Below are 20,377 nucleotides of genomic sequence, written 5' to 3' on the forward strand. Positions count from 1 at the left end.
TGAATGGGTGCTTTCTAGTGGCACTATTCTGGTATATCTCACTGCCAGGCGCCCTCTTCCACAATAAGAAACAGAAAGACTGGAATTTGCATGACAGTGCTTTTTCTATAATAGAGAAGTATCCAAGCCCATCCAAGTATTCATGCAAAGTAGGTGCAGGAGTCTTTCAAACTTCTCCTAAGTTGCATCTCGATGTAAATTCCATTCAGTCATGTCTGATGTTCAGATAAACTCCTGCAGGGTTTTTTGGGCAAGGTTTTTCAGCAGTGGTTTGTCCTTTGCTCCTTCCTAGAGCTGGGAGAAAATTACTGGCCCAAGGTCACCCAGCTGGCTTTGTACTTAAGATGGAACTAGAACTCACAGTTCCCCAGTTTCTAGCCTAATGCCTTTGCTACATCAAACTGGCTTTTGTGTCTATGTATAAAACTGTACAAAACTATGAGTAATCTGTTTTACTACAGATATATAGGCTATTAGGAATCAAATTTTATCATTCTGATGAAGGTTAGGATAGGCACATTCTCACAATAACAATTGCTAATGTTGCCAGCTTAAGTGATCGGGTGGTTACCTGCTATAAGATGTAAATCCAAACTTGTCTAATGAAATTACATGAACAACAGCAATTCTTTTTAGAACATTTCAGCAAGTTTGGAGATTAAAAATCATGACATAATAATACTAATTTTGTACCCTTTCAAAAGCAAACCTAAGAATTGCCTCATCTTGTTTACATAAAACTTGGGATAATATAACAAATGTACTAATCTCTTTTGTTTTATATTTTAGACTTATAAAGAACATTTGGAGGGTCAGAAGCATAAAAAAAAAGAAGCAGCATTGAAAGTATCTCAGAACACCACTAGTAACAGTGCTTCTTCTCGTGGGACTCAGAACCAGTTGCGTTGTGAGCTCTGTGATGTGTCCTGCACAGGAGCTGATGCTTATGCTGCTCATATTCGCGGAGCTAAACACCAAAAAGTAGGCCTTTTCCCTTCTTAATTCTTTTTTGATAGACTTTTTAAGTCAACTTTACATATTTAGCAATATAAATCTATAAGCCGTGCATGTTTATCGTTTCTGTTAAATAATCTATTAACTTTATTTATTACTGGTTTTAGGTGGTTAAGCTGCATACTAAACTTGGCAAACCCATTCCTTCAACTGAACCAAATGTTGTCACCCAGGCTACATCAGCAACATCATCTTCTAAGCCAGCAGCTGTATCTTCAAATATCGCAACTAGCAGCAACACTGTGAATTCTTCCGTTACATCTTTGGCAGTGAAAATCCTTACTCCTTCTGCCAATGTGCTACTTAGTACAACATCAAACAACAAAACTACAATAGTTCCAACTAACATTGCTGTAAAAAAGATATCTACACCCAAAATTAACTTTGTTGGCAAGTATAGAGGTCTTTATTGTTAAATTTATAAAAATATTAACACTATACATTCATTTATATGTATCTATAAAATTGCAGTACATTTTATATGAGAACCATTTTGGTTTTAGGGGAGTTAAGGTAGCAGGCTAGAAACTGGGAGATCATGAGTTCTAATGCCGCCTTGGGCATAAACCAGCTTGGTGACCTTGGGCCTGTCACTTTCTCTCAGTCTTAGGAACGAGGCAATGATAATCCACTTCTGAAAAATCATGAAGGGACTTATCCGGGCAGTCTCTGAGAATCGGACATGATTGAATAGGCAGACAGATCGTTTTTGTTTTTAACTGCTAGTGGTTGAATTTTTGAATGAAGTTCTTTAATTGGACAGATATTTTCCATTCATATCTTTTCCAGAAATCTTGATAATTTTCAAAATTGCTAATTAAGTGTTGAAATGTTAATTAAATGCCAGATTTAATAGCCTTAAAAGTTGACCTTTCTAAAGTTTCTTAATATGTCTTAGTTATGTAGGAGTCTCAACTTTAATTTTACTTTTTAAATTCTACAGTCTTGTTAAGTTTAGAATGTGTAATTAGCAATGGATCTTAAAGATCACGGGGTCCTCTTCATAACTGCTCTCCTTGAGGGTTGATCCAGCCTCTACATCTCTGCAGTGAGCTCTCCAAGGTCCTGATAGAACCCAGTAGAACTGTTTAAGGTTTAATTATTCATCTACATCCCTTATTTATTAATTTCCCCAAAATTCCACAGCCAATGTGGCTATTGCCGAGAACTTTATAAAGCTATACATTTGGAGGGCACCAAGTTCCAGAAGGCTGTTCAATCCATAGAACTGATGAGAACTGTTGTAATCCTCAGCCAAGAAAAGAGATTCCAGAGTAATGGACTTCATGTGTGTCATTTGGGCAGCACTTGACATAGATATAAATGATGTTTGAACAACTCTTTTATTTATTTTATTGTATTTTTTAAATATATGAATTTTTAGTCTTTAAATAATTTGGAATAAATGTATAAAAGCACAAAACTAGTTAAGAATGAACAATCAGAATGCAAGTTTCTATGTTGTAGGGCAACCCAAGCAAACAAGCACTATAGGAAGGATTATTGTAGGTGATGGTCATTTTCCTTTTATACTAATTTATATTAGGTGGCAATAAATTACAGACAACAGGAAACAAAGCGGATGAAATGAAAGCTGTAGAAAATATCAAGACTACCCCTATTGCCACAGTGCAAATGCAGGAAGCTAAACCAGATTCCTCTGCTGAACCTGTAACTTCTACATCTCTTGCTGCTTTGCAAAGCGAGGTCCAACCTGTTGGTCATGACTATGTAGAAGAGGTAATATTGTGAAAACTATATTGATTAAATCCAGATATATCACATAGCAAAGCTAAGCAAAGGTATATTAGCTAGCATAAATGTGTTAAAATTTGCAGAATTGAAATTACAGAATCATAATATTTAAAGCTGAGCTATTATTGACTGTTACTTAAATTTCACCTATTTATTTGGATCTAGTTTCATAAAAATAAGTTGTAATGCATTTGGCATTTGAGAAAAGAATTCTTAGCAATTTAAGATTAACATACAGAGCATTTTTCAAAATTGAATAATCAGAATTCATATGCATGGCAACATGCATTGGTATACCGTGTTTCCACAAAAACATAACCCACCCTGAAAAGAAGCCCTATCATGTTTTTAAACACATGCACTAAAATTAAGCCCTACCCCCCCCCCCCCCAAAAAAAAAATTTAGCCCTAATTAAGACCTCACCCACCCCGGGATGCAGGGGGTGGGGTGAGGCACACAGGTAAAAATTAAGGTAGGATGGGGGGGTTGAATTGTCCTACTTACCAGGCCTCGCGCACCCCGACACCTGCCTCACCTTGCAGGCCCACTTCTGTGACCACCTGTGCGTGTTGCCCCTGGCCTCTGTTTCACCGTGAGAGGCTTCCAGAAAGCCCTCTGCAAACAAGAAACAAGGTCCGGATTGACGCACATGTTGCCCCTGGCCTCTGTTTTGCTGTCAAAGGCTTCCGGAAAGTGCTCTGCAGCTGATACCAGAGCTTCCGATCGATCCGGAGCTCTTTTATCAGCTACACATGCCTTCTGAAAAGCCTCTGAAGGTGAAATGGAAGCCAGGGGCACTGCGCGCGTCAATCCGGAGTCCATTTTTCAGCTGCAGAGGGCTTTCCGAAGGCTTTGACAGCAAAACAGAGGCTGGGAGCAACACATGAGAGTGGCCTCAGAAGAAGTGGGCCAGCAGTGGGCTCCTGCTGGGTGCAGCTGTCGGTGCCACCACTGCGAAGTGAGTCAGTAATAGACCCCAAAAAAAGCCCTAGCCGTTTTTTCAGGAGTCAAAAGAAAATAAGATTGGGTCTTCTTTTTGGGGAAACACGGTATATACTGAAATATGGTAGAGTTTTTGACTTTTAAAATTGAAAAATGGTGCAATGTTAGACAGTCTAGTAATAGATTTTTGTTCTTAAATTGTACAGTACAGATACAGTAATATTTTCGTATCGTTCACATTTGTGGTAATAGTTGCATTTTACATTAATGTGTCAGAAATATTACTCTGCTGCATTTGTATCTGTTTAGTGTAATTGAATATTAACATTAAGACAGGAAAAAGAAACTAGTTTGCCATTTAGGTTTCTTAAATAACTGCCATCATTCAAAGTTGTATTGATAGAAATGGGTTAGCATAAGTTAAAGTGTCTCTGTTGTTAGGAACAAAAAAACCCCAGCTGAATTGTGTTATTTCTATATTACTTGAAAGGATGATTCTGGATAATTTACATTGAATTCCGCCTTAAAAAGCAACAAAATCTATAACAGAGGAATCAAATTACCTTACCTGGAAAGTGCTACTGGCCCTATATCATTCAGCAGACTGAAGATTGATGTATATTATTAAACAGACTGATTAAAAAAGTAGAAATGCTTTTTGTATTTTGCAGAGGAAGACAGTTTTGTGTTGATAGATTTCTCCCTTCTGGGCTAGTAGGGGGTCCTTGAACTCTATTGTTACCTTGAAAATGTTTGATTCAGGCTTGTTATCTCATGATAAGAAGTTGCTGTAGCTGATAACTGCAGCTGATAACTACATTTTCTTTTTTGCAAAGGTTCGGAATGATGAAGGAAAAGTGATTCGTTTCCATTGCAAACTTTGTGAATGTAGCTTTAATGATCCTAATGCTAAGGAGATGCATTTAAAAGGAAGGCGACATCGGTTACAATATAAGGTGAAAGTCTACTATGGAGATTATAAATAAATATAGGAATTGTAGAAGCCTTACATAATAGAGATTGATTTGTATTATGTTTTCAGAATACATGCACATTAATTGAAAATATGTTTTGCTGTATATTGTAAGACTTCATACAAGTAGACTTTAGAACCAGCAACTTGAAATAGCATCCTTTGTTTCAAATACTTGCTATCATTACAAACTGATGCATATTCAGTTTTTATTTACTCTTTAACAATACAAGATTATTACAGTGAGATATCAATAGTTCTGAAAGACAGGAGGGTGGGCAGCATCTAAGAAGAAATTATTTAATCATGAAATGTAATTCATTCAAAAATCTAAGCATTTTTATTGCTAATTTCTTAGAAATGTTTTTTATTTCTAATATAGAAGCTTTCTAGGGCATATTCAGAACAAAACAAACAAAACTTCATATAAGCTTAAAACAAAATAGCCCCTTTAGAATATTTTGACTAGGATTATTTTAATGAAATACATTCAAAATATGGCATATTGTACTATATAGAATTAGGATTTAGAATAAACTATATTTTTTACTCTAAAGCCACAAAAGTAGGTAGGATGGTACATCATATTGAATCGTATCTATCACTCTATGCACAAAAACAAAGTAGTCTTAGATAAATGTATTCAAAATCTTCACATTTAAAACAGAAAAAAGTAAATCCAGACTTACAAGTAGAAGTGAAACCTAGCATTCGGGCAAGAAAGATACAAGAAGAAAAGATGAGAAAACAAATGCAAAAAGAAGAATATTGGAGAAGGCGTGAAGAAGAAGAACGATGGAGAATGGAAATGAGGTAATATCCCAGCTAGATTTTCAAGATTTATACTCATTTGAACATGTATAATTTTTGTGTGTGAAGGAATCCTTCATGGATCATATTGAACTGATAAGAATCTCTTCTTTTCAAAAAGAAAGAATCCTTCATAGTTAGGTGTACACACACACACACAGAGTCATATACAGTTGATATATTGAGATTTGGTTTGTATACTTCAGACGCTATGAGGAAGACATGTACTGGAGGAGGATGGAAGATGAGCAGCATCACTGGGACGATCGTCGTAGAATACCTGATGGAGGATATCCCCATGGTCCTCCAGGCCCTCTTGGATTACTTGGTGTTAGACCAGGAATGCCACCACAGCCACAGGGACCAACTGTGAGTATTTATTTACTTAAAACTCAACATGTTTGATACCAACTCTTTGTATAACTGTTCTGCATTTGTTTTAAATTGTTTCTTATTGGAGGATCTTTGAACAAATGTTACATAAATGCTTACTTTAGCAAAGAAGCATTACTATGTAATAGTGCCTAACTTTTGTAACACTTCAACTGTATTTTGTTCTGGCTCATGAGAACAGATCAAGGTAGTTTAGTAGCTTGCTGCAACCACTTAAATTGCTTGTATATACAACTATCAGAATGCTATTATAAAATCCACTTTTCCTCAGAGTGTACAGAGAGACAGATATTGCATTTTGCCACTGCTGAGTTCCAGGACCTCATTTAGTTGATGCATTGAATAGTAATTTAAGTGCAAAGATCCAGGAGTTCAATTCGCAAAGAATGTAAATCCGTTAGAACAGGGGTCTGCAACCTTAAACACTCAAAGAGCCATTTGAACCCATTTTCCACAGAAAAGAAAACACGGGGAGCCAATAATTTAACAACCAGTGTGACTGGATGGCTGTGGCCAACTTGACATCACTTCCTCCCACCCGGTCACATGACCCCCCCAGCCACACCTACCCAGCCAGTTGTTAAATTATTTGCCCCTCTCAGCCACCTCTTGCCACACCTGACGGGTCTGTTGTTCATATCTCTCCTCGCCCCCTGGTCTATCTCTTCTCTGTGTGTGTGTGTGTGTCTTTCTCTTGCTCTGTCTCTCCAGCACCTCATCTCTAGCTGGGTCTTTCTGCCCGACAGACTGCAGCAGGACATGGCGGGCGGCTACTTCTGGCCTTTGTTGGTGCTGGCTGTGCCTCAATCTCTCAGGGAGACGCATGACCTGCTCTTGACCCTGAGACTCTGGCCCTATCCGTGTCGCGGCTGCTGCTGTTGCCGGGCGAGTGGGGCAAGATCACATTGTGGCTCTGTGTCATAATGAGCTCCAGGAGGAGGAAGGGACCCCGTCTCCCCCATTGTGAAGCATGCTAAATTTCACTGTCCTGCGCAAGGCGCTGCAAGAGCAACAGGCAGGCCATGCAGGTGGCAACAGCAGCAGCATTGCCCGCTTCTCTCTGCAGCAGAGGGATGCGGCTCCAGAGCCGCAGGTTGCCAACCCCTGCTTTAGAATAACCCCTGTCTATATACTTCAAATAAAATCAATACTATGCCTCAAGTAATTGCTTATACAGTATCCATAACAGACATAATATTTGCTAGGAATCAATTTGGTTATAATGGTTCATTAATGAAAACTATCAGTTTTGTCTGTTTCCTTCACTCTATCACAGACATTGAAGAGAGGGAGATTCAGAATGCACTGCAGCTTGGCTATCAAACTTTTATCTAATTCTGAATTCATCTTTTATGTCAGTGATGTATGTAGATGTGCGCACACACACACACACACACATGTGCCTTTGAATCAGTGCTGATTTCTGCATGAACTACTCTTTGCAGTTTTCTTGCCAAGATTTTAGTGGTTTCCCACTACTTCCTTCCTAGCACAGAGAGTCAGTGACTGGCCCAAGGTCATCCAGCTGGTTTTTTGCCTGAGGCAGGACTAGAACTCAATTTCTAGCCCGATGCCAAACTAGGTCTTCCACTCTGAAATCTTATCCTCACAAACCAATGTATTGTAAATGTATTAAAATTGTGCTAAATCTTCATTATTTGATAGCATGGTGACTGATTTATTCCACAACTTCAATACGCTTAATTGTCTTTAAATTGATCTTAATTGCCCTATGACTAGTTTACTGGCACATAGTTTTGTACAGGCAAAAATATTAAACAGTAATCTTCTGGTAAATTAACAGATTACAATTCATTTGTAAGAAACTGTTTTGTAAAAATGAAGATTGCCAATTTGAAAATGTTTTTGTAGAATGATTCCTATCATATGTTTACATCTGAGCTCCTTTGAACTCATTGTTGTCAAACTCTGACAGGTATAGATTCAACTTACAAAACACACTGAACATTTAGTAATAGACTTTTTGTGATGATCCAGGGTGGGATACAAAAGCAACAAAGTCACCAAATAGGTGAAGTCCCTTTAATTCCTTCAACTTGGCTTTAAAGGTCCAATTATTATTGACTGGAGAAAAAACTCCCCCACAAACAGTTGCGAAAAGGAAGAACTTCCATTCAAACTCAAAATACATATAAATTATAAATAGAAAAACAACAACAACAAAGAACTGAAAAATTAATGAGACAAGGCAGGATAAGGGCTTGAAGATGTCCACAGATATCAAAAGCCAGAACTTAGATGAGAACTGACAGACTAGAAATATTTTCATGCTTTGCTTCCAGCACTGGCTCATGCGCAGTTTGTCCTGTTAAACAGCCCTCACTTCTGCAGCCCATGAAGGGGATCAAGGCCCTTTCCTCCCCCGTAGACCATGCCATTCACATTTCTTCCTTATCTGTTCCTCCCTGCGTGCCCTAAGATAAAGAGGGAATGGGCCTGGGTCTTCCTCTGAATGCCCAGTCGGCCTGTGCCCTTACCCAGTTTCCTCCACAACCTCCAGAGCCACACTCCCACTCCCTGTTGGCTGTTCCTCCTCTCCCTTGGAGTCAGATTCTAACGGGCATGACACTTTTCATCTATCAAAACCTCATCTATTGTATAGATTTTTTTAAAGGTTTCTGTCAAGTCAAGATTGATTACATATAAATGTCCAGTTCGTTTTCACAATGTGAAAGTAGCTTGCTTTTCCTTTGTTACAGATGTTTTTCAGTGTCTTTGTGTTCTCAGACCTTGGATTTCCTTTTGATCTCCTATGCAGTTAGCCAAGGCTAATCCTGTTCAGCTTTTCTAGGGTGAGCCATGGTTGGTTGGTGTTGCCACCTAAAGTAAAGCTCTATTCATAGACTATCTTAATTAGAAGTACAAGCATTTCACAAATAAAATTAGACTGACATAATTAAATTTTCTCCTGTTATAGTTGTTACCACAATCACTTGAAATGTAGGCTACCGGCTTGAAATAAGTAGAACTTAAGCTTGATTTTTCTTTCATTTACACCAAAAATATATCCAAAGAAGAAATAAGCTCTAACTCTTTAATTTTGTTTTTTGTTTTTGTTTTAAACTAGAATCTAATTCCAGTTATTCAGTCACATTATGGTTTATGTGGAAGACTTACACCAACTATTTTTAAGACTATACAAGCCTTCTTGATCTGTTCTTCTGAAGAGCAAGACAATATTTGAAGGGAATAGCAGATATTCAAAAGTAGTAAAGCACAACTATTTGGGAAACTAACTGAACTTAAGAATTAATTTGTCTTTGTAGCCATTACGTCGACCTGACTCCTCCGATGACCGTTATGTGATGACCAAACATGCAGCTATCTATCCAACTGAGGAGGAACTCCAGGCAGTCCAAAAGATAGTTTCTATCACTGAACGTGCTTTGAAACTTGTATCAGATAACATGACTGATAATGAGAAAAACAAGGCAAAGGAAGGAGATGATAAAAAAGAAGGCAATAAAGACAGGTTTGTTTTTCTTAATCATTCAGTATAATCATTTCTTTTATTTTGAAAGTTACTATCAGCCATGTTGAGCATGCCAGATAATATAAAACAGAACCATATTTGTGTGAGATCACAACATCATTCAGATCTTATTCTGAGCCTGCTGTCCTGATTCTTGTTTACTATTCCAAGGCCTGTGACTAAACATCTTGGTTTCTGGGGTCAGAGTGTAGGTTAGGACTGTTCATTCAGCAACCATTCAAAATTATGACAGCACTGACCAAAGGGGAATTGTGGCTGATCTATGAAGTTGCAGCTACGGCAGCATCAACTACACACACATGAGCACAATCCAGATAGAGAGTAACATGCTTATAATTACAAGCAGTATTCCCTGCCAGCTTCCCTCAAGCAAAGTCAATGGGGAAGCTAGAAGGAAGTTGAAAATTGCACTCGATCTTACTGTTTTTTTCACCTGTCCATCTTCCAGAGTGCTTATTTGTAGTATCCCTGATCACCCTGTGGTACCCCCATCACCCCAATCTTCTGAGCACCTATCCACAGTACTCCACACACCATGCACCCAATTGCCTATCAGCCTTTTTGCCTGGGACTCCTTCCTGTATAATGAAATGTGTGGATGACCTTGGGTGACAAGGGTAACAGATGCTGCCTCTGAAACAATCAGATAGGATTGAGCCACAGTGGCTTAATGGTCAGAGAAGAAATTTAGGAAGGATTTGTCCTAATTGATCAAGCAGTTTAAAATGATGGTAGGAAAGTGTTACCTTCAGACTTACAACATTCTATTAATGTAACCTTACAATATGGTGAAATTAGCTCAACTAGTCATGTTTCCTGTCTGGTTTACCTGGGAGGGCTGACATGCTAAATGCTTACAACTTGATCCTGGGGATTACAACAGCAAGGACTGTGCTGTTGCTAAGCAATATGGTCTTGTGACATCATGCTTCACAACTTCATCACTTAGCAACAGAAATTCCAGTTCCAGTTGCTGTGATAACACAAGGGCTAATGCTAGTGGAACATTTTTTTTCTTGGACAAACCGCCAGGAAGGACCTCCTTGTCTTTCATCTGCAATTCTCTTGATCAGATAAAAAGTGATCCCAGCAGTGCAGTAGATATTTGCAATCTAAAAACAGTTTGGCATATGTTTCCTTGTTCGATGTTTTGTCACCGGACTAATGTAGAAGAACAATGCCAAAAATATCTACCTTGTCATTCACCTCTTTATTGATTGATTCCTCTTAGTTTCAAAGTCAAGCTTTTTGCATCCGAAAAATAAAGGTATTCTTTCATACATCATATACTGTAATTAAACTATGGAATTTACTGCCATGCAATAAAATCCAACAATTTGAATAACTTCAAAAGAGAGTTGTTGCTCACATGGGGCTAAATTTCATCAGCATGCCACCTGGAAGCAAAAATATTGTATAATATTTTTAAGCATTAATTGAAAGAAATAATGAATTGAAAGCAAGAAATAATTGACAAATTAAATATTTAGAGTGATAACAATTTAAGATGGATTAACTCAATAGGTTACATTTTAAATTATTTTGAAATATTGTTTTAAATTATATTTTCCTCACCTTTTCAAATGTCCCATTTCTTGGTAAAATATGTTGTATTTGTTATGTATGGTTCTGAATAATATCTTCCATTTTAAGAAACAATGTATATGGGAGCAAAAATATGAGTGCTATCTTGTCTATAATGCCTTATATTTGGATTTCAGGCAGTATCAGGCAGACTATTCCTGAAGACAAGATTTATTTTAAAGTTATTATTTAATGCATTCAGTAATAGATGTCTTTCTGTTTTTTCCTTTCCACATCTCTTAATCTAGCTCACTAATTCTCTGTCATGTCCAGTTTTAGAATGTGGACCTTAACATATCACATAAAATATGATGCAAAAAATGTTGCCTACCCTGATCAAAAATATGATACCTACTGGACCTTTATTGCTTGCTATATGAATATTTTCTTAAACTAGAATGACAATGAAAATAAGTTATACTTTTCTTCTAATGGAAGCTTAATTTTTTTTTGCAGAGCTTTGAAAGGAGTCCTACGAGTAGGAGTATTGGCTAAAGGTTTGCTTCTTCGGGGGGACCGAAATGTCAACCTTGTCTTGCTCTGTGCTGAGAAACCAACTAAAACTTTATTGAGTCGCATTGCTGAAAGTCTACCCAAGCAACTTGCCGTATGTATGGTGTTAACTTTGGTTTGCACTTTTATAAAGATTGAAGGTTCTGACAGTAAATGAATCCCTTTTTTTATTTTAAAGCAGGTAAATTAATTATGAGCTAATTTTCAAACAGAAGCTATTATAGCAGAAAAGAGGCTATGTCCAGCAAGATCTGTAGTATTTGTTGGAGTAGAGGATATGAATAACCTAAAGTTCTAGAAAGTGGCAACTGTAAAGTGTTCTTCAATTTTCTTTCACTCTGCTTTTGAATGAGAAGACATATACTTCAGGAGAGTTTTTTAACCTTGAAGTGATCATCTTCTTTCCATTATACTATAAATATATTGGGTCTTAAGAAGACCAATAGCCACTTCTTGCCTAATATCTAATTTTTCCTCTCCCTTTTCCTCCATCTTCCCATCTCCAGTGCTACCTTCAACATTCCATAGGTCATAAAAAAAGAGAGGTGCTTTTTTGTAATTTATAATTTAATATCCATAAGTATCTTACTTTGAAGTAATGCTATATACTTGTAAGATTATAAGTACCGAAGTTGAGTATTAAAGGGAATTATTTACTCCATATTTGATCAACAATTATATCTACTTAATATGTTTCAGTATATATATTTGAAGCAAATGCATGATAAATCTTTAAATAAGTTTAAAATATAAGTTTGTGTTACTGCTTTAAAATTGGAGGAGAGGCCAAGGTTAAAAAACAAAAAACAATGTGCATTATTTATAGTGCAATTAATATTTTTTCTTTGAAGATAGGAAGCAAGACATTTCTCTCTATAGGGAATCATGTGGAGCTCATCTTTATTCTGGTGGATTATTACATTTGCAATGGATTGACTTTATTACATTGAATAGAAATTAGAACAAATTGTGTCAGTCCAAAAGGGAGAGTATGCTAATTAGCTGTAAAGAGAAAGCAGAAATTTTAAACAATTGAACACATGTATTACAATGTCAGGGTTTTTAGTCAAGCTAGAGGTAGTCCTTGTTAACTGAACATTTCATTAAACGTGGGTGTGATGGTGCAGTACTTATGAATGAGTTCTGGCTGTCACACCACATCTGTGACCACATAATTGCCATGGTGGCCTAATGGTTAGAATGTAATATTGCAAGCTAATTCTGCCAACAGCCAGCAGTTCAATTCTCACCGGCTCAAGGTTGACTCAGCCTTCCATCCTTCCAAAGCCAGTAAAATGAGGCTGTTGGGGGCAATAGGCTGACTCTGCTTAGACAGGGCTGTAAAGCACTGTGAAGAGGTATATAAGTGTAAGTGCTATTGCTATTGCAATTTGTGCGCTTGGTAACCAGCCGCATTTACAAAGATTGCAGTATCCCACTGTCATCACCATTTGCAGATTTTCGTTTCAGCTTTCCACAAAGAAAGTCAATAGGGAAGCTGGTAGGGAAGATCATAAGTTGATCAGGCAAATCTCCCTCTTCCAGCAGCAACCACCTGAGGCCAATAACACTCATGTGCACACTGCAGCCACTCACAGACCTTCCCTCACCTGCCAGCAGCCATCTCTGGGGCCTGAAATCACTTGCATATACTGCTGACCACATGAATATACAGCAGCTACCTCTGATCCTGAAAATTCTCACATGCACCACTTAACTTGCCTCTTGGTCTACTTGGGACTTCCAACTTCCTGCTGACTTCCCTACTGCCTTTGGTTGTTCGAAGCTGGCAAGAAGTTGCAAGGAGGTACTTTCTTAAGGACAAGCCATTGTCACTTAATGACGGTAATAAGAACCACCAGGATTGCAGCCACTAAGCAATGCAGTCATGCTTTACTACTACATATCCTAACAATGAAAACTGCAGTCCCAGTTACTTTCATTAAGCAAAGACTACATATACATACACATACACATAACATACATAACATACATACTTCTGAAAAAAAACTGGTAATGTTTATTTCCAAAGGCTAAGGAATGCTGGCTGGTGGGACTTGGGGAGAGGGCTTTTTCTGCCCACCCTGTGAAATGTCATTCTGCTTGAGATTAAATCCCCCAAAATTTGAGGCCCCCAAATTTGGTTTTGTGCTGTGGTCTGAAACCTCACTCAGAAGCACGATGGAGTCCGTCTCTTGACTTTTTTGATGGTTATTTTATGAAGTTCAGCTGCCCTGTGTTTTTATTTTATATTATGTATTCTGTTTGTTTTTATCTATTTTGTTATTTGTCCAGTCACATATGTGAGGTGGGTGGCTATATAAATTAAATATATGAGAGATTGTTGGGAGCCTGGAAAAGGAATGGAGAAGAGAATCAATGTAAACAATCATGAAATAACAGGAAAGACATTTAACAGCTTGTCGTAAATAGCAGTTTAGCCCAAAATGGAAAGGAAGCTGAGAAGATCTCATTAGAGTTTCCAAAATTTAATATTTTCCCCAGGCTAGCATAAAATATACAGTAGCTTACTGAAATCTGTATAATTCTTGCTTCCTTGATCTTGCTCAGTTGTATGGGCTTGACTGTAGTAAATGGGTGGGTGGATGGATGGATGGAACATTGCAATCAAATACAACAAACTCCTCTTCCAGCTGGGTGCTCTCCAAGTATTTCCTGATTGCAATTCCCAGATATATCAACAGGAACCCAGGTTGGGTACCGTTTTGTACATCACAGATACTTGGATCCTATACAGAACTTAGGGTTCAAGTCAGTGAATTCTAGTGCACATGAAGCCATGGAACAGTCTTGATGGGGGGAGGGGTATTATTTTTTAAACACATTTATGTGGCTGCCCAACTCATACATGGTCACTTCAAAATTAATTGCTAATGACTGTATCAACAGTACAAAAATCAATAAATCTTTCCCACTCGTGTGTGTTGTGTATGTCATATATAGAATATGATATAAAATAACTTCCCTAAGCACTGAATTTTCCAGCTGTTCATTGTGTTTTTATTTTATGTTAGATTATTATTTATAAGACTATTCCATTCAGATGATATGAGTCTGAGCGGCACCCAACATAAAATCAAGCAATAAATCAAAAAAGAGGGGGGAAACAGTACTTCTCTAATTTATGAAAAAGTTTTAATGTTTTTCCTTCCTGTAGGTAATCAGCCCTGAGAAATATGAAATAAAATGTGCTGTACAAGAAGCAGCAATCATTTTGAATTCATGCGTGGAACCAAAAATGCAAGTGACAATAACTTTGACATCACCAGTGATTCGGGAAGAGAACATGAGGGATGGAGGTTCGAAATCTGTTAAAAGATTTTCAATTTTAATTAATACTATTCTAAGATTGCAAGTCCTGGAAGGCAACATGCTGGCATGTGATACACATTCAATTCAGTTATGGGCAACTTTTGCAAGAGTGTATTTTTTAAAATACCTTCATTCTTATTTTATTTATTGTAATTAACAACCTCAGATTTCTGGAAAAGGTTATTTTTATTTATTTTATTTTTTTAATTTCACTGGAAAAATCTTCAGAAAATAAACATTTTCATTGCAAGCATTACAAGCCCAACATGAAGAAATGTTCTTCTGTAAAAAGAAATTGCATTAGAAATCAAAGTGTGCCTCTGACTTTAGATCAGTCTTATTATTTAATATATGGATTGCTGTATTTAATGTCTAATTGCATAGTTTATTTTAATTTAAAAACACTTGTGACTTTGCTTGGAGCAAGGTGTGTATTTTTTTCCAGTTTTTTGAGGTTGATTTTTTCTCTAGAGAGTCATTATTTATGGAGCTCCTGGTGTTGATCAGAGTGTTTTAACCGAACAGTACACATGCAGTGTGTTTATAGTATAAAGATGTACCTGAGATCAGATAAAGTGGATATGGAGCTTTGAAAAGCAGTATGGATTTATAATCTCTGCAGTCCTACTGTGCCAGCAGCGTTGCTTTAGGGTCACTTCTGTTATCCTTTGAAAGCTACAGATGTTTTAAAGCCAGCAAGCATGATAATTTAATGTCTGCAATGTGTTGGCTCTATATTGGGTCAGATAAAGTGAACTTTATTTTCTTTTTCTAACATCTGCAAAATAAGCATTGTCACAGAGTTAAATTATTGTCTAGGAATGTATAAAGCATTAAAAAAAAGTTACATTGTTGACTGTGTTAAAATTCTTGGTAGGGGCGAGAGATAGGTTGCATATGTGCAGCCATAGAATGAATTCATAGCAGTATAATTTAAGAAAACTTTATCCAAAAGCTTCTTTGAAAACATTAGTGTACATTTAAATTGAAGGCTTTATATCCAGTAGAGACATTACATGCAAAGAGAAAAAAAAGTTTGCCTAATTGCCATGAGTTGAATTTTTCAAGTTACATGCAAATGTAATCATACATGGCATATAAAGATTGCCATCCAAAATATTGCTTATGAAAATACACATTTTTGTTCTTTTTTACTAGAGCATTTGAATTCTGCACACATTGCTCTCTGTCTCAAAAGAAAACAAAGCTCTATTTTTATCTGATCCAGATTTGAATTACAGTTGCTATTCTAAGTTTAATTCACTTGCTAAATATTACCTTGAAGAAAGAAAAGCTTTTATTTTGAATAATTTCCTCAAGACACTGAGCAGCTTTAAACAAATATGCAAAAAAGTTTGAAATGTTTAAATGATGATGCTTAAAAGCAGATTTGCAATAAACAAGAGTCTGTAAAGATTGTTGCTTATTTGTTGCAAAATATTTTTTTTTACTCCAGCTAATGCTCGGTGTCTTAAAAAGGTTGATGGAATTTAGCTGGCTTTGGGAGTTGAATTCAGGTGACAAGGAAGGCTTTGTTGGAAGAGTCCAATATTTACTTTAATGTATTCTTGTTTGATAAATGATATCTTTAATCCTGTGTGGTCCTATTCAGTTACAAACTGAAGAGGGAGATGAAAGGAGAAGGTAACACAAAACTGTTAACTGTTAGTTTTGCTTTGCAGTTTTGTGCATTCAACAGTAAATTTTACTGAATTTGTTCTGGATATAATACTAAAAATGCTTGAAACAGCTGTGGAATGTGTTTCTTCAGCAAAATATTTCTGTTTTTATGTTTGTTTTTTTATCCTTAGCTTTGTTAGTCCCCATCCAAAGCCTTCTAGCAGAGACAATTGAATCCTGTCAGGGATTGATACCAAGACATCGGAAGGATTTTTGACCAAGGTTTTTAAAGCTCAGTGTCACACCTGCCATATTTGAACAATGAGGGTGTTTGGTTGCATAGTCCTAGCATTTACTGTTACTTTTGTGTTGGTTTTTTTTCTTCTTCTTGTCCTTGTCTTTCTCTCTGGAATTACGCAGTGTTCACACTAATGTTGAAATAGTTGACTGGGTAATACTTAATACATACCTGGTATTGAAAGAGCATGTTAACATTTTAATAACGAAATAGTGTGGACACAGCATGTCTTACTGAAGATTAACCCCTTATATACAGAATACAGAAAAGCAATCACTTTAAAAATGATGGCTAATGTTTAATTCATTGATTAAGGACTAGAATTTAAGGGGTTAATCCATTTGGAATCTTAAAACAGATGCAAAAATCCACGTATAGGAAAGCTGTTTTTATGGATATCCAGCCTAGATGTCTTCCCAATTTCTGTAGCTGCTTTGGCATCTTCTCCAAGTTTCAGAGTTGATTTATGGATGGATATTATTTATCTTACACTGAGGTCAATGGCAAGATGCTAACTAATTTTAATAGAGCCAAATCACATATCTTCTCTTACTCATAAATTATATATGGTTATTAATAAACATTATTTACATAAAGTGTTTGAAATGCTAGTGTTCATTTTTAAATATTTAAGAATAATTATTTAAGACTTCAGCAATAAAGTAACTGAAGTCATAAGTACAAGCTCTATAAAGTAGAATAAACTGCCTACATTGGCAATATTCATTGCTATAAACCTTAAAAATACCTTACCAAATAATAATGATGACTTTGGCCTCAGCTGATTCTTTTATCTTTACATTTCTTTTGCCTTTCACTTGACAGTATCTATCATCTTAATGCCTTCTTTCACTTGCTTTCAAATCTTCAATTAGTAGATATCAATCTTCACTTGTATAGGGATAGCCAGTAAAAGGCAGAATATAAACCCAGTAAATCCCATGGGAAATATTCATGAGGATTTCCACAGACATATCATTCTCTATAAAATTGAAATATTCTGTACCTAGATCAAGTATGACATAATTTCAAGCTTGATATTTCCTCCTGACCTGTTTCTCTTCGTGTCTTCATTGACGATGATTGTCAAGCCCAATCTGTTAATTCCTTGGCTTTACATTCTTTCCTTGGTGTGTTTTTTGAGTGTTTGATTTGCTGTTACTGGTATGTTTGCTTACATTAGGTTACATTTTAATGTTCAGTTGTGTCTTGTGGCACATTAAATGTTTATTGTAACAGCAAGCTCACTTTGGCAAAAATCAAAATCTGTCGCTAAGTTGTAGTTTCAAAATCACAGTTACTTAAAATCGATATAAAATTATACCTGCCACATGTTTAGACACAATTGGCAAAATCATTTTAAGGTTTTGAATAGGTACAGTGTTTTTCTTTCTATAGAACTTTTGGTCTTCATGGTTTCGGGTTTTTCCCACCTTTTTCTTCTCTTAAATCTTTCTAGTTTTCTCTTGGTATCTTTCTAGATGAAATTGGGATGGATATATATGGCATACACTTTCATACTATAAGGCCAAAACAGAGTAAGAAATATGAAAATGTACAGATGCCTGGCTTAAATGTTTGTACAGTACTTCACATTTCTTTCAACTCCATAAAATTAAATAGCCTTGATTGTTCTATCAATACACTTTGTCCTTACATTCATGTGAGATATTGTTGTACCTTCAGAGTACTTGAGAATTTTAACTGGGACTATGTTTCAAGATAACATGTGGTCATTTTAAGTTGTCTCAACAAACACAGGGCACAATTCACTGGGAAAGTTTCCTGCACAAGTTTCATTAAAATGAATGGGAAATCTGTACAAATGCCCATTCAGTTCAATGAAGCCTGCACAGGAGAATTTCCAGATCGATTTTGCTCACAGTTTGTTGTAACTTTTACTTCATTCAAGTGGATTTTTGTGTTCCTTCTGTCTTGTGTTTCCCGTGCTGGTGCACTGTGTCCAACCATTCTTCCTTCAACATGTTAATTTTAGGGGGAAATCATTTTCCCAGTAGATGTTCTTCCCAAGTAGATGAGTGTAAAAAGATAAGATTGAGAGCTAACTTTTTGTTATGCTCTTGACCATTTTTCATATTGGACTAAATGATACACAGTTTTAAGGAAGATTGCTGATGATATATACATTGGAGACAGGGATTTCAAAATAAATGGCATGTGTGACATGGAAGCTATTTTAAGGAACTGTCTTGCTCACCTGGTCAAACACCCATTCCTCACTGCATTTTGCCAATTCAATCCATTTTAGATGTAACTTCGGGTATGGTGAAAGACCCACCGGACGTCTTGGACAGGCAAAAATGCCTTGACGCTCTGGCTGCTCTACGCCACGCTAAGTGGTTCCAGGTTCGGAACATCATTTTACTTTCTTCTTGTAGCCTTATGAGAGAGAGTAGTTCAGTTGTTCAGTTAGATGTTAAACTACACCAAAAAGGGGGAGGAAAAATCCAGGTTGCCCATAGTGAATATATGTACACCTATATAAAATTAAATGGCTAGACGGGGGAGGGGAATCATCTTTGAAGATTTGTACGGAAGAACTGTTTGTTCAGTTCTTACCAATTTGATGTCAACTTGTTTTTCTGACCAGATAGCGAGGTTGAATATTTGGCTCGCTCTGGGGGAATTGTATGTTTGGTATCTGTTATGTATTCCATAAGGCTGCAGAGTAACTTTGCTTTAAATAACAGAATGTGTGTTTAAAGCTTTGTGTTTTAGGTGTAAGACTTTTACTTTTTTATTTTTTTAAGCTCATTAAGTGTAGGGAATGAAAGGTGAGAAACTATTTGGTTCTGTGACTTTGCGCTTCAGCAAAGGCACAAGCAAGAAACCAAACAGATTCCCACAGCCTTTCATTCTCTCTACTTGTTAGCTCTTTACTTTTTGTATTTCTATTATAGGAAGGTAATTGTATTTGCTGTTACAAATAAATCTTAGGTCAAAGTGTGCAGGAATTCAAGGCATATTAGACTTGTAATATAACCTGTGCACCTTGACTTGTTAAGCTACTAACCATGGCCTAAAATGCTTCTGTAAATGGCAGCTCCTGAAATGTCTCCAAGTGACTTATTTATTTTCTGTGTTTGAGCTTCCATTGAGCAGTGGCATTTTAGCTTTTCTAAGAGGCCTCTTTTTCTATTGGTGCTGGGGTTGATTAACTTGATTTTGTATTGCTCTCAAGGCTAGAGCTAATGGTCTGCAGTCCTGTGTCATTATCATTCGTATTCTTCGTGATCTCTGTCAGCGAGTGCCAACTTGGTCTGACTTTCCAAGCTGGGTAAGTAGTGTTTTAAAGCCATGAGTATGTTATCACAAGTTATGTATCATATTTGCATTGGTATATTTCCTGTCAGAGGCATTGTTTAGACAGTTTCTCAGACCTTGTTGATTTCAGTCAAAAGCTACATTACAATAGATCCTTGATTTTATAGACCTTGATTTAGGATAAAACAAACAAAACTTAATTTCCAGCAATACAGACTTTGCCAAAAGCAAGATGAAGTTCATTGTACGGCAGATAATTTGAACAATGTCTTTACTTTTTATGTTCGTTACATGAGCATACATGGCTCGTTACAAGAGTATACATGACTCTTTATGCACATA

General features: G+C 36.6%; 1 protein-coding gene across 4 annotated transcripts in view; it reads left to right on the forward strand.

The window, feature by feature from the left end:
- Positions 1–20,377, forward strand: part of ZFR (zinc finger RNA binding protein) — a 44,297-nt gene that overhangs the window by 14,825 nt on the left and 9,095 nt on the right. The window contains exons 7-17 of one of the 4 annotated variants that reach the window (XM_087958539.1): positions 790–981; positions 1,122–1,416; positions 2,561–2,754; positions 4,549–4,668; positions 5,353–5,498; positions 5,702–5,864; positions 9,176–9,381; positions 11,443–11,593; positions 14,678–14,819; positions 19,020–19,117; positions 19,953–20,048. In XM_087958539.1, the coding sequence (XP_087814665.1) occupies positions 790–981; positions 1,122–1,416; positions 2,561–2,754; positions 4,549–4,668; positions 5,353–5,498; positions 5,702–5,864; positions 9,176–9,381; positions 11,443–11,593; positions 14,678–14,819; positions 19,020–19,117; positions 19,953–20,048 (1,803 nt within the window). The remainder of the gene's footprint in view (positions 1–789; positions 982–1,121; positions 1,417–2,560; positions 2,755–4,548; positions 4,669–5,352; positions 5,499–5,701; positions 5,865–9,175; positions 9,382–11,442; positions 11,594–14,677; positions 14,820–19,019; positions 19,118–19,952; positions 20,049–20,377) is intronic. The other 3 variants (XM_026666380.2, XR_015748264.1, XR_015748265.1) reach the window with 3 other exon arrangements.

This window comes from Notechis scutatus, chromosome 2 (assembly GCF_049901735.1).
Source record: "Notechis scutatus isolate UNSWTSFEM ecotype Mainland chromosome 2, rNotScu1.2, whole genome shotgun sequence".
NCBI lineage: Eukaryota > Metazoa > Chordata > Lepidosauria > Squamata > Elapidae > Notechis > Notechis scutatus.